Genomic DNA, 15,417 nt, shown 5'->3' with positions numbered 1-15,417 from the left:
CACAATCTGCAGAAATGCAGGATGGTGTTTGGCTGTGAGTGTGAGTGTGAGTGTGTGTGTGTGTGTGTGTGTGTGTGTGTGTGTGTGTTGGGGGAAGGGGAATTTTGTGTGTGTGTGAGTGTGTGAGTGTGTGTGTGTTGGAGGCTAATGAGGAGCTCAGAGTGTCATGATTATAGGTGCTGCCACACTATCTAAAGAGCCGCGCACGTTCCAAGCTGTGCGCAGCTTATTTTCCGAGTTTTTAGACAGCTGGTGGATGGAAATTAAGCTCCACCTCCGCGGAAGACTTGCGCGACGGCCAGATTCCCGGAAACGCTCTCCTCCGCGCAAGTCGTCCGCGGAGGTGGAGCTTAATTTCCATCCACCAGCTGTCTAAAAACTCAATGTTCCAAACACAGCTTGGAACGTGCGCGGCTGTCGACCGTTTTGCGCTTAGGTGTGGAAACAGTGTATCAATTATCAGTTTGCTGCATGATTCCTGTGTTTCTGCTTTACCACAGGTGCAAAACAATGGGGAAAAGATATAGTCCAGCACACATGGTCAGAGTGTGGGGCAGGGCTTTTAACAATGGATGTATAACGGACTTCGACCCATATTACAAGTTATTTGTAATGATGGTGATCTAGGAGTCCAAATGGTAGTATAATCAGAATATAGGCTACATCTAACCCCTGCTCATTTTGCTAGGGTGCATGGGTTGGCTCAGGGGTACAGGACAGAGTAGCCTACAGCAACTTGCAATGGGCCTGGTCTACAAGATTCACTACACATAGTACACACCACAGAGACACCCATGTACCCAAACTACTTCAAAAACGTTAAAGACAAACACAATACCAGAGGGGGCTCCACAAATAACGGTCAACCCAGATTTGGCTCAATAGGGGGTTAAATTCGTTCTACTGCTATGCCACCAACATGTGAAATGCTCTACCAACAGGCATAAAAAATTGTGGATTCTTAACTCTCCTTCAAAACTCCTCTAAAAGAACACAGGTGGGCTAACATACAAGCCTATTGTCTATCACAAAATGTTTCAATGAATTGAATACAGAGGACCCCAATGGAAACGAGCCATAGTGCTTTCTTGGGTTCATTCAATCCTTTTAGCATTGTATTTGTATTAAACTGTAGTCTTCTCTGCTTTTTTGCAACCTGTTAAAAGTATTCAATCAAAAAATACAGTATCCGTTTTCAATGTACCAACTGCAATGATTTTATTCTATTCATAGCTCTATGATTTACATCTTAGTGCAGCACGCCCCCTCCTGGTCAGACAATTTATTACAAGGTAAAGGAACTTATTAGCTACAATACAAAATATAACTAAAAGGGTCTGGATTTTTCCTCTCAGTTGCGACATAGATCTCAGAATTTTGTATGTTTAAAAGTCTCACATTCTTGAGAAGAAAAGACAAATTCAGAAAATTAGTCACAATAATGAGAACAATTTGATTTAATTTAGCAATTGTAAGAACAAAACTCATAATGCTGAGATATATTTGTTTTGTTGTTTTTTTGGAAGAAAAGCTTTTTGAACAATTCAGGCCCTTTTAATTTTAGACAGCCACCAAACATATCAAATGCATCACATATCAAAGCATTTTGTAGGCTAGTCATTGCACCATTACAGGTATAGTAGGTCTACAAGTAACAATGATAGAACATTATGAGATTCAAGACACAGTGAGACATAAGACACAACACTCATATAATGTAAAACTTTAATTCTGTGCCTAGTTTGATTTAATGAGTTTCATTACTGGTTGTTAGTTCATCAAAGTACAGGGATGGAATGCTGTAAGCTAGAGTCAATAATTATCAACAAGACAGTGCACACTTGTGATTCTGATTTGTATCGTCATAGATTTATAATACTAGGCCTATATATATATATCTTTATTTATACATCCCTTTTCGCTTTTATATACCGGTAATATAAAATAAACTTTAATTTATTTCAAAATTTGCAAATTGCAAATAATTGACTGACAGATCACACCAACACTAATAAAAGGAAAACGGCAACAAAACATTAAAAAGAAATGTGACATTCCATATGATGGCTTACGATATAGAATTCACGTTGTCATTCTCGCTCTCATGACATCGACTACCAAATGCCGACCCATTCTATTTATAAGGCCCGTCATGCTGTACATTCCACCCTGTGATGTGTCACCAATTTTAGTGCACCTAGCCATGCACTAAAACACACCCATGTCCTTGCTCCTGCTGCCTCTTTGATGCTAAAGTCCCATTATACTTAGTTGCATGCTGGTGTCTTGCACCAAACATAGCTCATCTACAAGCTCACAAGACAACACTTTGTTAGCTTATACAGTTGGAGGCCATAGATATTGTCCTTTTCTTTTTGCTGAGTTTCGCGTGATCTGCGCAAAAGGACAGTTAACCCATTTTGGGCGGGAACCCCTTTTCGTGTTTTAAACATGTTATAATTTAGCTATTGAAAAATAGCAGATCTACAAGCTCATAGCGCGCCACCGAGTGGCGCGCTACGAGCTTGTAGGTCTGCTATTTTTTGAAAAATCGTGAAAATATTTATTTCAGAAAACTGGAGGATTTAGAAGGATTTTTTAAAATTTTGAGGTCAGGCCTAAATGGGTCAAATGATAAGGGACAATATCGGTGGCACCCAACTGTAGATGCATTATTTTTGGTGCACAACACTGACATGCCACAAAGTATAAATCAGGCCTTAGTAGTATTTCTGATATAAAGGTTCTGCTTTGTTAAAGTGTGGAGTACATGTGGAGTACATGGGGAGTATACTGTAAGTGCTAGGCAAACTCGACAACAATGATGTAAACATGGTCATAGCAAGGAAACAGCCTTTAGGGCACTTGTTATGCCCATGTGTTGGTGATCATTGAGGCTTAACCAAGTATATGCCATATTATGTATCTGAATACTACCTTTTGGTCTGTACAGTGCTTATCTAAGATACATCCACGTTGTGACCTTACATGCATGTCCAAGGTGGTCACATTTTACAGTATATTTGTTGAGATTAATAGGTTATGTTCAGCTGAGGCTCTATACAGATGACAAAACAAAATGAACTTATGAACACAATTTCTTAGGGAAAACTCAAAACAAGCCCACAGGCCATAGGATTATAAATATTTAAAATTTATAATTAAATAAAGATATATTTTAATGTATAAATTTAGTCTGTTTATTTTCTGAAGCAAGATACTTAAGCGGCATATATTGAAGTTTGTTTGAAGGCTTGGTTCCAAATGCCACTGGAGTGTTGTAAGAGTGAGGTAAACATGAAGATGCGAAGGGGGACAAAAGTAAAGCATCTGAACCATTGTAAAGCACATGGAGCAATGTAAAGCACAGTTAAAACATTAAAAACCCACAATAGGTTGCATACAAATTTGTGTACAGTATTTCACAACCAAATCATTCCACATTAAAGCAAATGAACACAAATAACCTGCCTGGTGTATTATAAAGCACATGTAGCAGTGTAAACATGAATAGCACATACTAGAAGCCTTCCCCAACACAACTGTCTTACAGTTCCATAGATGAGTCCAAAACAGTGTGCATAACTTGAGACAGCTCAGTGCTCCTGAACAAGCATTCATTTAAAGAGTGAAAAAAAGACATGACACTTGAATATAAACTCCTTTTCCCCCACAGTTGGAAAATGATAAACAAAGGCAAAATGATGTGCATGTGACCCTGTCATATCTCATTACAATAGCTTTATTTAAATATAGGATATATATAAGCCTGGCATGGCCAGATTAATATCACTGCATAGATTCCAAGGGGCAGATAAAGCCTCTGGTGATAAGCACGCCCCATTACATACTGGTTGCTGATTGGTCCCTCACTACTTCGGAGGGATTGGAATCCAATCACAACTGAGCTGTGCCAGACCAAATCTGCAATGGCAGAATCGTCTGGTTTCCAGGCTAAGGATTTATAGCTTTAGAATAAGGTTCTTGCTACAAACATTACCACAATGTTGTGGGGGATGTTTACCCATAAGAATGCATTCTCTATGATTCTCACAAAAAAAGTGATGCTTGGCTGGGAGAGAGAAAGCGTTGAATTATTGTGGTGTGATCAGGGATGCGAGACACACACACACGCACACACACACACGCACACAAACACATTCGTGTTGCTGCAAATCTCTCACATGATATTCCCATTGTTTGAGTTGCAAGGTTCTGGCCTGCATGGGTTAGATCCCGGTCACTGCTAACTCAGCATATGAGCAGCACGGCTTGGATAACCAAGACGTGCGGCAAGTACTGGGAGCTGACAGGTGTGGCCTTTCACCTCATCAATCCATCTCCCTGTTCTAAAGCCTTGTAAGGGGGATAGATGCCCTCCCCTCATTGCTCGGCTTATACGCACAATAAGCTACTTCCAACCTACTTACGTATAAACCCACTGGCTCGAACCAGTGCAGTGAGATACGATCATACGAGTTATATGCCATTGTCATTCATGGAATGTTGTTAGAGCGTGCATTCTATCTGATCAAGCAGTTTGATACTGGTAGAATTGCACACACATTCATGAATAATATTTCTCTGTCCTCTTCGTGAAACACGTTAGGAAAATAAATATAAATCTATGAACATGGACAGCATTGATGCATTAACCTCCATTACATGGATGACAAATCACAGACCATCTGGAATGGTGACAGCGTAAAGCATGAATTCACAGGTGTGCCACAACAGTTGTCACTGCAACATTCAGCAAGCTATTTGTGGTTTATATTCCATTTTGCAACCTTATGAATTGTATGAATGATCATCAGTATCGTTTAACCACTTAAACACCAGCATCCGTATTGATCGGCTATTTAAAGCAAAAGCTTTCCTCACAATAACAGAATACAGCAGCATAGAGGCCTAAGCCGGGACTCCTCCCAACCATATGGGGTTTAAGTGGTTAAACAATAATAGATAGGATTTGAGGATGGGGGTAAGGGCATGTCAGTGGGACTGTAGCATCAAGCTGTAAGAAAAACACTCTCAGCCACATTCTAGTTGACATTTTATACGACCCAGATGCCCCCACACGCACCCAACATGCAGTCTGACATTTCTGACACAAATTGAATTTGGTCTAGCCATCCGTTTGACCTTCCCATCTATCAACCTACAACTGTCCTTTAATTTCAGATACATTTGGCAAGAGAAGAGACAAGCTCAGGCTTTGGATACACATGCCAATTGTTGCCATGGTGTCTGCCAGCTACAATGATTATTCAACACGACTGGTCTTGAAAGAAACTCTTTGCATTTCTGACAGAACGGCGTGTACTGTATACTGCATGACAAGAGTACATACATAACGGCAAAACTACTGCAGCTCGACTCTCACCGCGTCTCGTCTGAAATCTCTGACACAAAGGAAATCCCGTTTTACACAGCCGTAAACCAAAGCAAGCTTAAAGGACCACTTCACCACTTTTCAACATCTCTTCATATAATTGGTCCTCACTAATGTTCATGATAAAACACCCCAATTTTTTCCTACTCAGTCTGTGTCTCATAGGAGGGCTTTGGGCAGTTCGGACACCCGTCCACCAGTGACATCATCATTAGGCAGATTTTTTTTAAAACAAGATTTGTTTTAAAGTGTTTAAGCAGTGATAGGCCCAGAGAGTATTGAGTAATATACAGTACTGTAGGGATAACAGGGAGTTGTTTCTAATTCATCGTATTTGCTGTTGCCACAGTGGTTCACCGATTGCACACACACACACACACACACACACACACACACACACACACACACACACACACACACACACACACACACACACACACACACACACACACACACACACACACACACACACACACACACACACACACACACACACACACACACACACACACACACACACACACACACACACACACACACACACACACACACACACACACACACACACACACACACACACACGAAACCAACACTCTTGAGTTGTGCAACTGTAATGGGAGCACTCTGGATGCGAGGCGATACCTCCAGAGAGCAGACCAGGATGAGAGGAGACAAGGGTCACTCTTAAGCCACACACTACGGAGTATAATCAGGCTTTTAACACCAGCATAACGGACAGAAAACTGGAACAGTGCCTCACTCAATCCTCCTCGGAGATAAGGTTTCAAAATCCACGTTTGCACTCCTTATCACGTTCAGCCAGAAACCTAACTGTGGTCTGTTTTAAACACAGAGGACGCCATACTGTTAATTTATAGAATTCTACTCGCATGCGTGAGAGGAATACATGTGGGTTTATGATCAAAGCCATATAGTGTACTATGGCTGCGCTGCACTTCACAAGTGAAGTCACAACTATGAACAAAACATTTAAAATACAAAACAGTACAGGTGTTGAAATGGAATGAAGTGTTCAAATGGACAATTAGTAGTAAAATAGAATGGATAACAGAATATCGTGAATAGAATTAATTGCCATGATATTCGATATAACCGTGAGCCTGCATGTGCATTAAATATGATGCATTTTACACATGCAGTATCATACACATGGAACATACCATACACTAAAGAATATCTCAGTATTTTAGTATCAGTAAAACTCTAGGCTACATTTTTGTGTGTGCAGATAACAATGTTTGAGTCATGCTCTGGGGTGTGCGTGACAGCTGTACCGAAAAATCTTAATGCCCATGTTAAATGCTTAATTTATACTCTCGTCATATGACAAAACAGCAGATCCACAAGCTCAAAACGCCCACAAATTGAGCTTAAGATCCTGGCTTCAATGTATTCATAGGATTTGTGTTGCATTTTGAGACGATGACATTACACATCATCAACCAACATTAAAAAATTAAAAAATATATATATAGATCTTTTGTATTCCATTATACAGATTTTATACTTCTATACTGCATATAATTACGTCGTTGCTATGGCATGCCTAATTGCATTAGGACTGGCTTTGAACAATTGGGATATGGATGGATTCCTTCACAAACTGCCCCTCGCTCATGTTCAAATCACAGTCGAGTACAACGCCGTCACTCCTCATAAGGACCAGAATGGAGAGCCCAGATGATGGGAATAGTGATGTGTACAATATTCTGTGAGGTTTTCTTTTGATAATGACTTAATGTCAATGTGCAAAATGGCTCATGATCAATCAAGGTTAAAGTCCATCAGTGAGGAAGAGTGATTTCTTGCTAAATACTACATCCAGCTTTCCCTAAAACCCACCGACACTGGATACCTCCCAGAAATATACAGTATACAGTGACCCTGAAACTAAAAAGGTGCACTTAAAGAGATTTCCATTCAATTTAAAATGCAGTTTGTGTCTAACAAAAAATAAGGCAAACATACAGGTGTGTGTGTGTGTGCGCGTGCTTGCGTGTGTCCGTGAGCTACAGTCTGAAATATGTTGAATGTCCAGCAGTTTAAAGTGGTGTAATGACATACTATTGGTCAGTCATTAGACCGACAACCTAACCCAAACCCCTGACCTAATCATAAACGCAAGCAAGGAGCAGCGCATGTCGGACCAACGCATGTTCGGGACCGACGGGTGATTTCTGCACGTCGGACATTTGGTGTGTCGGATCTGCGTGTGAATCCCGGTGTAATATGATAACATTATGCTGAAAATAAATTGCATCAGTAAGATATAAACTTAAAAAGCATATTGAAGAAACAATTATAAAGGGGGTATGACTGGAAGTAAGAATGTTGGAATCCACTTCCTCCATCGATAAACTCAAGGCCTGCTGTACATGATGTGCAGAATGTAGCTTGAAACACATTGTTTGTCTGATTGTAAAATAATAATCGTTTTAAACATTTAAACAGCAAATCAATAAACCTGAAAATAATTGTCTGACAAGGAAACAGTTCAAACCTTTGGTAATGCATAGATCTAGCCCACCCCATGTGTCTAAAGCAGCGGCTGCTGCTGCTTTCCCTAACATGTTTAAAAAAATAAAGGGAAATGACATTAAGAACCGTATGGCTCTGCTTTTTTCTTTTCCTCCTTTCTTTCCCCCTTTGATTTCAGTTTTTGGTTCACTGAACATAAATCTTTTATGCTCTTTAAACAGTTTTGGCTTGTTTGGTTTCTGAACCAAAGTGATTATTTTGAGTAGGGCAGTAAAGTAGTCCTCTCTCTTCTACTGCCCTGTTGTAAAGGGACTGGTATGCATCTTAACGCCCACTTTGTCCAGCCTAGTTGGGAGGCAGGGAAGTAAAGGTGGCTTATTGTCCGGCCTAGTTGGGAGGCAGGGAAGTAAAGGTGGCTTATTGTCCGGCCTAGTTGGGAGGCAGGGAAGTAAAGGTGGCTTATTGTCCGGCCTAGTTGGGAGGCAGGGAAGTAAAGGTGGCTTATTTTGACCTCAGGCTATAGTATCTGAGAGAAGCCTGAAAATCACCCACCACTTTCTCCCCTTTACAAGCTAACTAGGTTATTAAATAGAACAGCACCGTCCAAGTGATGGTTGCAAAAGTGGTCAGTAGAGTTGTGAAAACAGCCACAGACAAGGATATAGGAGCATTTGGCCCGTGGCTGGTGGTAATAACCCCATCCTGATATTAGGGCAGGAAGGGTTCGTCCTCATCCTCGTCCGCGCTGGGACCCGGGTCGCTCAGACACCTCACGAGCTTCTGCTGGTCCCTGCCTCCCTCCTTCTCACCCTCCTTGTCGTCTCTTCGCCCCTCGGAGGGCGGTTTCATCATCAAGCCGCGCTCCTCGTGCTGGCCGGCCCGACGGAACTCATCCGTGACGTTGACTGAATCTGGAGATTGGGGGGAAGCCGGGTCCACATAGATGGTGGGCACGCTGCCTGACATGGCCTTGGAGCTGTAGGCCTGGGGGTCTGGGAGAACATTCCAAGGTGGTACACGGTAAGGATTCAGCGCAAATGGATTCAATGACGGATGAACAGTCATTCCATATCAACACACACTCACGCCCACACAAGTCAGTAGGACAAACGATATTCAAACATTCACATTCCACACAGTTATTAATGTAATAATATCACATCCCAAAGCACACAATTGCAAGATAAAATAAATGTCAAGATGGTCCACGTCACAACAGCAAGAATGCAGGGCAAGCCACTGATTTTGGATGGAAGGCATGCCGATGCAGTTTGCGCCACTTCAGGTAGTTCAGAATTAATTTAAAAAACACAAACAGAAATATTGTATCCATATCTAAAATCCTTTCATGGCATGAAAATGGCAGGACTTGGTTTCTATGCTCTTGCTACAGGATTGTAACTTCACCCTGTCAATCATGAAATCAAATGATCTCATGCATAATACATTGAGAAATGTAAACGAGCAACCGAAATGATGCATGCATGTTAGGATCTTCACAGTAGCAGGGTTACCACAACTGAATGAACATGGCTTTTCTACACTCACTACATACCTGGACAGAATATATCCTCTTTCTGCGTCTGATCAGCTTTGAAATCAGTATCTAAAATGAAACCACACACTGGTTTACATGCCAGCTGGCACATGCAAACATATTTCCAGCACGGAGGAAATATCAGGCGTGGCATATTTCTATGTCTACAACAGTAGCGGCAGCAGTGGAACCCACACAGTGATCTACACAGTGAACTAGCATTAGCGTAGGTCTTTTTAAGATCATATAGTATGCATTGCATGTGGAACCGGTGGAAAGCTGCTGCTCATTGGCGATTCATCCGATTGCTTCAGTAAAATGTGGCTGTTTGTAAGTGGCTGTGGTTAAAATGGCTGGACGTACCCGAGGACAGTCTGGCTCTGGTGATGGTTGGGGAGTCTGGTGAAGAAGCAGGCACTGTCAGGTAGTTATTCATCTCTGTTATCTGTTTGGAACACACACAGTGACACGTTGAACCTTGGTGAGGCTTGAGGCATAGGGGTGAGGCATGGCGGTGAGGCATACACCCAACAAAATGTTATTACAACATTAATTCACAGCAACTGCAGAGTTTGATAGCGAGCATTAGCCAAAATTATCCTCTGATTGAAGGAACTTCACACAAGAATCTGTGTGACAAAGTATATTTCAACTAATGTAGGAGTCGGGAGATATACAATTAATGTGGTAATTTTGTTATTTACTGGAGTTCAATATTCAAGCAATAGCATAATTAAAATTCAATTTCAAATATGATGTATTGGTGGATTGGAGCCCAGAGTTAGTTGAACACATCAGAGTACAGCAACCTCTGGCTTTCTCCATATAGCCAAAGTCCATTCTCATTAATTAAGTAATTGCAGACATGATGGCTAAGTGCAACTCTACTGTACAAATAAATCAGACCCCAACCGTGCAATGCAAATCAATTAAAAGGACAACCAAGACTAATGCCTCTAATTGGAAAATAACCAGACTTTTGGCTAAATGAGTGAATCACTTGTGTGAAATGAGCCTCCTCTGAAGGCTGTTGTCTCTGCGTCTATCCGTCCGAAAATGAGAAGCCTGCATTTATGGTTTAATTATTTGGAAGATGGTATTCTAACCTATACTGTAAAGTGTAAACGTTTACATGTTTTATACTGTAAAGAATGACATGCCCAGAATAGCGACTCACAGCAACTGCAGAGTTTGATAGCGAGCATTAGCCAAAATTATCCTCCGATTCAAGTGGTTAACTCACCTTCTTCTCCAGGTCGATCATCTTTTGCTTCTTGAGAAGTAAGTCGCCCAGACCATCTTCATAGGGATCAGCAATGAGAGTGTGTCTGTTGTACGAGCGCAGCTGGAAAAAGAGACACCAGCATAAACTTACACTTTCATAAAACAAAGTGGTGGTGAGCTTCAAGTAGGACCCGTGGAAATGTCAGCAATGAGAGCTGTCAATAAGGTGAGACCTAGGCTTGACAGAGCTGTCAATAAGGTGAGACCTAGGCTTGACAGAGCTGTCAATAAAGGTGAGACCTAGGCTTGACAGAGCTGTCAATAAGGTGAGACCTAGGCTTGACAGAGCTGTCAATAAAGGTGAGACCTAGGCTTGACAGAGCTGTCAATAAAAATGAGACCTAGGCTTGACAGAGCTGTCAATAAAGGTGAGACCTAGGCTTGACAGAGCTGTCAATAAGGTGAGACCTAGGCTTGACAGAGCTGTCAATAAGGTGAGACCTAGGCTTGACAGAGCTGTCAATAAAGGTGAGACCTAGGCTTGACAGAGCTGTCAATAAGGTGAGACCTAGGCTTGACAGAGCTGTCAATAAGGTGAGACCTAGGCTTGACAGAGCTGTCAATAAGGTGAGACCTAGGCTTGACAGAGCTGTCAATAAGGTGAGACCTAGGCTTGACAGAGCTGTCAATAAGGTGAGACCTAGGCTTGACAGAGCTGTCAATAAGGTGAGACCTAGGCTTGACAGAGCTGTCAATAAGGTGAGACCTAGGCTTGACAGAGCTGTCAATAAGGTGAGACCTAGGCTTGACAGAGCTATCAATAAGGTGAGACCTAGGCTTGACAGAGCTGTCAATAAAGGTGAGACCTAGGCTTGACAGAGCTGTCAATAAGGTGAGACCTAGGCTTGACAGAGCTGTCAATAAGGTGAGACCTAGGCTTGACAGAGCTGTCAATAAAGGTGAGACCTAGGCTTGACAGAGCTGTCAATAAGGTGAGACCTAGGCTTGACAGAGCTGTCAATAAGGTGAGACCTAGGCTTGACAGAGCTGTCAATAAGGTGAGACCTAGGCTTGACAGAGCTGTCAATAAGGTGAGACCTAGGCTTGACAGAGCTGTCAATAAGGTGAGACCTAGGCTTGACAGAGCTGTCAATAAGGTGAGACCTAGGCTTGACAGAGCTGTCAATAAGGTGAGACCTAGGCTTGACAGAGCTGTCAATAAGGTGAGACCTAGGCTTGACAGAGCTGTCAATAAGGTGAGACCTAGGCTTGACAGAGCTGTCAATAAGGTGAGACCTAGGCTTGACAGAGCTGTCAATAAGGTGAGACCTAGGCTTGACAGAGCTGTCAATAAGGTGAGACCTAGGCTTGACAGGACCTATAAATGCAAAAGTGTCTAACCGGAAGTACGGAGCAACAGGAAGTTCCGATAGGCTGGTCAACATGTAGACTTTTACTTCCTGTACTTCCGGTTAGACAGACAGCATGTCATTCCGAAGCAAATGTTTTTTGTGGGACTGTTCTTTTTGGTTTACTCAGTGTCCGACTCCTACATACATGTGCAAGCTTGTAGACACCTATTCTCTCAGGCTTATGGCAAATAGTTGTTTATTGATTGTTTTGATGTTAAGCATCCTTGGGTTCATGAAAGTTAATACTATTATTATTATTATTATTATGCTTTTACAACAAATCAATGACTTTTTAAATCAAATATGGTGTATACCATGCTGTTTGAGGTGGCAAGCCTTTGGTGGACAGAATAGGTTAACCAAAACAAGCACACCCTCTGCATTAACACAGTAATGGGGTTGTGCATTGTGTGGTATAATGGAATACTTTTTGCTTCTGTTTCCGAATAGCATACTGTACAGTATACACATGGTTTTGGTGTTTTAAACTATGTTATAATTTAGCTATTGAAAAATAGCAGATCTACAAGCTCATAGCGCGCCACCGAGTGGCGCGCTATGAGCTTGTAGGTCTGCTATTTTTGAAAAATCGTGAAAATATTTATTTCAGAAAACTGGAGGATTTAGAAGGATTTTTTAAAATTTTGAGGTCAGGCCTAAATGGGTCAAATGATAAGGGACAATATCGGTGGCACCCAACTGTAATTCTCTCAAAGTAGAATGTACAGCTACTGTATGAAAATGGCCATTTTCACCACAAATCGGCCATTTTATTGGCACGTAACCAATAGTAGTGGTTAATTGGTAAGTCAATACCATATTAAGTGAGTGTCATTACATTTTAACTCATGTCATCTTCTGTATGAACCTTGAGTGTTCATTTAACGTCTGTATCAATATGTATGTCAATGCAGTATTAGCTAACAATGTACAGTAAAGATCATCAGTGTTTATCTTCTATTACTAACTCAGAGTGTACAAATGTAACCAACTGAACCCTAGACCTTTCACAATTACAATTATTATAATTTTTTCATGTCATGTGAAAGCAGGGAATCATAGCTTCAAATTGACATATTGGTTGTTCAGTTTGACCCTCCAGTTTTGGAGATATGGCTTATAGAGATATGTCTTGCAGAAAACAGCGAGTTGAGAAAACAGGCTTGAAAGGTTCACTTCTGTGGACTCTAACATTACACCTAGCTGTAACCTAGCTGTAACATGTTTAAGCATCTATTTCATATTTACGTCGATTTCAGCTCTGACACTTATTTCAGACTAGGATGTGAAGAGTCTGCCTGTGCTATAAACTCATTTAAAGAAAAAAAGAAAAAAAGTTTTTCTCCTCTGGTGAAAAGCTGGAATTTGCGCGATGGCAGTCTCTCAGTCAAATCTGGTCACATATGTTCAAGTGTTCAATGACAAAATCACATTTATTTTACTTAAATTTGAAACGGTGACAGCCCTGCCTAGAGATAGCCTGGCTAATAAGCCAGACTAATATCACACAACACTGTCGCGGTATATCAGTCTGGGCTGGCTCCACTTGGATTTCATTTCCCGGGGAACATTTTCTCTTTGACGCAATTGGTCAGAGCTACTGTCAGTCAAAAGTCTCAAGCATTGAACGTCACTGTACCAAAGCCCGCCTATATTGCATACCGTGTCCCGATTGGTCCGACCTGTTCTCTGCTGTAGGAAAGAGGCGTGCTACTGAGCCTCGCCAGACCGTAATCCGCTGGTAGGCAACTTTTTTTTGCCAACGGCTGATTCGGTCTGGTTTATTAACCAGGCTAGCCTAGAGAGACCCATGAGGACATTACAGTGTAGTACTATCTTGTGGTTTGACGGACAGTGAATGCAGTGTCTAACTCTACCCTGAGGCGTGTCCTCATAAGGTTGCTCCTCAGGATCTTTCTGATCTCTTCCTCTCGGCCTTTAGACAGCTGAGGCAGAGCCCTCTCAGGTGGGGGCACCACCACCGGAGGGGGAGGCTTCTTAGGCTGGATGTTTCTGAAAGATTTAGAAAAAGAAAGAAAAAAAGGTTAACATTTCAAATGTTAGGTGCAACCTTGAACCGTGCAAACTACAATTTGAATTGTGTGCACATGAGGAATACCATAAAAGTGAGTTAGAATTCTAGTATTAATATCCCAAATGTAAACTAAACTAGCAGCTGAAGTATAACAAGTTATAATTCAGGTGATCGTGTCAACACAGTTGCTAATACACCATTGAAGACCATTGTCTACATCAGTGAAAGTCTTCTCTAATTTGGGTTTTGTAAGGTGACTTGTGATTTTTCATTGCATGTTAGCATTTGCCCATGGCTCCATTCCAGCTACTTCTCACAGACAATCTCTGTGTCTCCTCTGAAGGAAACAAATTGTTAACTGAACATGTATGAGCAATTGCTTAAAATAGCCATGTTTTGCCCTGCACTGAGATTGAGGTCGTAGACTGCAGAACATCTGCATGTACTGTAACTAGGTATGTAATGATTCACTCAACTCACGACACGATTGGAATCACAATACTAGATTCATGATATGATTTTTCACGATTTTTTTAAACAAAAATATTTTCCAGACAAATGAACAAAATATATATAGGATTGGTTTTTTTTTGGTCTTTGTCATTTCTCTTACACAAATCCAGTATTTTCTTTCTCTTTTAATGTTCTTCACTTCTTCTCTTTTCAATACAGTAGCAAATGACTAATGTTTGCATCACGATTCAAATTGTGATTTGATCGTGATTTAAATTGTCACCAGTTTGAATCGATTTTAATCAATTTACGATATATATCGCTACATGCCTGATGGTAAGTAACATCACCACCAGGCCCCCTGCAGTCAACACAATGGAAATGTTTTCTCTTATTAGCCTCTACAAATTTGAGACACATGCCGGTTGATTGTCGTTTACCATTCATTCTAAAATAGAAAATCTAATGAAAACTTCCAATAGACACCCTACCACATCTTGGTAGAAGGACTGAGACATACTAGTTCCACATTTGCTTTGGCAATACAGGTGTATTCTGATGTCAATAATGAAATGCCCCATTGAAATGAAATGTAATTTTGAGAGTGTGAGAACGAGAGAGAGACTCACTGCATGGAGACAGCGGAAGGCATGGCGTGAGCATGAGGCATCTTGACCCCCCCTCCGCTCTCCACTAATTCGATGGCCTGCTTCATCTCCATCTTGTGGTAGAATGCAATGAGCTGGGGCTCCTTGGATCGCTCCCCTGCAATCAGGCACTTCTTCACATACTTCTTGTTGAAGCGGTTCAATCTGAATGAAGGGGAGAGCAAAGAAACAGAGGTGGGCACGTGTAGCGGTGG

The 15,417-nt window shown here is 41.4% G+C and overlaps 1 protein-coding gene across 1 annotated transcript in view; it reads right to left on the bottom strand.

Moving 5' to 3' along the window:
• Nucleotides 1–1,708: 1,708 nt before the first annotated feature.
• The window catches only part of slc9a1a (solute carrier family 9 member A1a), a 60,588-nt gene continuing 46,879 nt past the window's right edge, over nucleotides 1,709–15,417 (bottom strand). Inside the window, exons 8-14 of the mRNA XM_079502783.1 lie at nucleotides 15,185–15,367; nucleotides 13,945–14,080; nucleotides 10,675–10,776; nucleotides 9,795–9,876; nucleotides 9,450–9,500; nucleotides 2,658–8,886; nucleotides 1,709–2,336 (exon numbers count right to left, since the gene is read on the bottom strand). Of these exons, the coding sequence (XP_079358909.1) occupies nucleotides 8,603–8,886; nucleotides 9,450–9,500; nucleotides 9,795–9,876; nucleotides 10,675–10,776; nucleotides 13,945–14,080; nucleotides 15,185–15,367 (838 nt within the window). The 3' untranslated portion in view covers nucleotides 1,709–2,336; nucleotides 2,658–8,602. The remainder of the gene's footprint in view (nucleotides 2,337–2,657; nucleotides 8,887–9,449; nucleotides 9,501–9,794; nucleotides 9,877–10,674; nucleotides 10,777–13,944; nucleotides 14,081–15,184; nucleotides 15,368–15,417) is intronic.

Source organism: Electrona antarctica, assembly GCF_951216825.1.
Source record: "Electrona antarctica genome assembly, chromosome: 6".
Taxonomy (NCBI): Eukaryota; Metazoa; Chordata; class Actinopteri; order Myctophiformes; family Myctophidae; genus Electrona; species Electrona antarctica.
The sequence above is the reverse complement of the archived record's forward strand: the minus strand, read 5'-3'. Positions and strand labels throughout refer to the sequence as shown.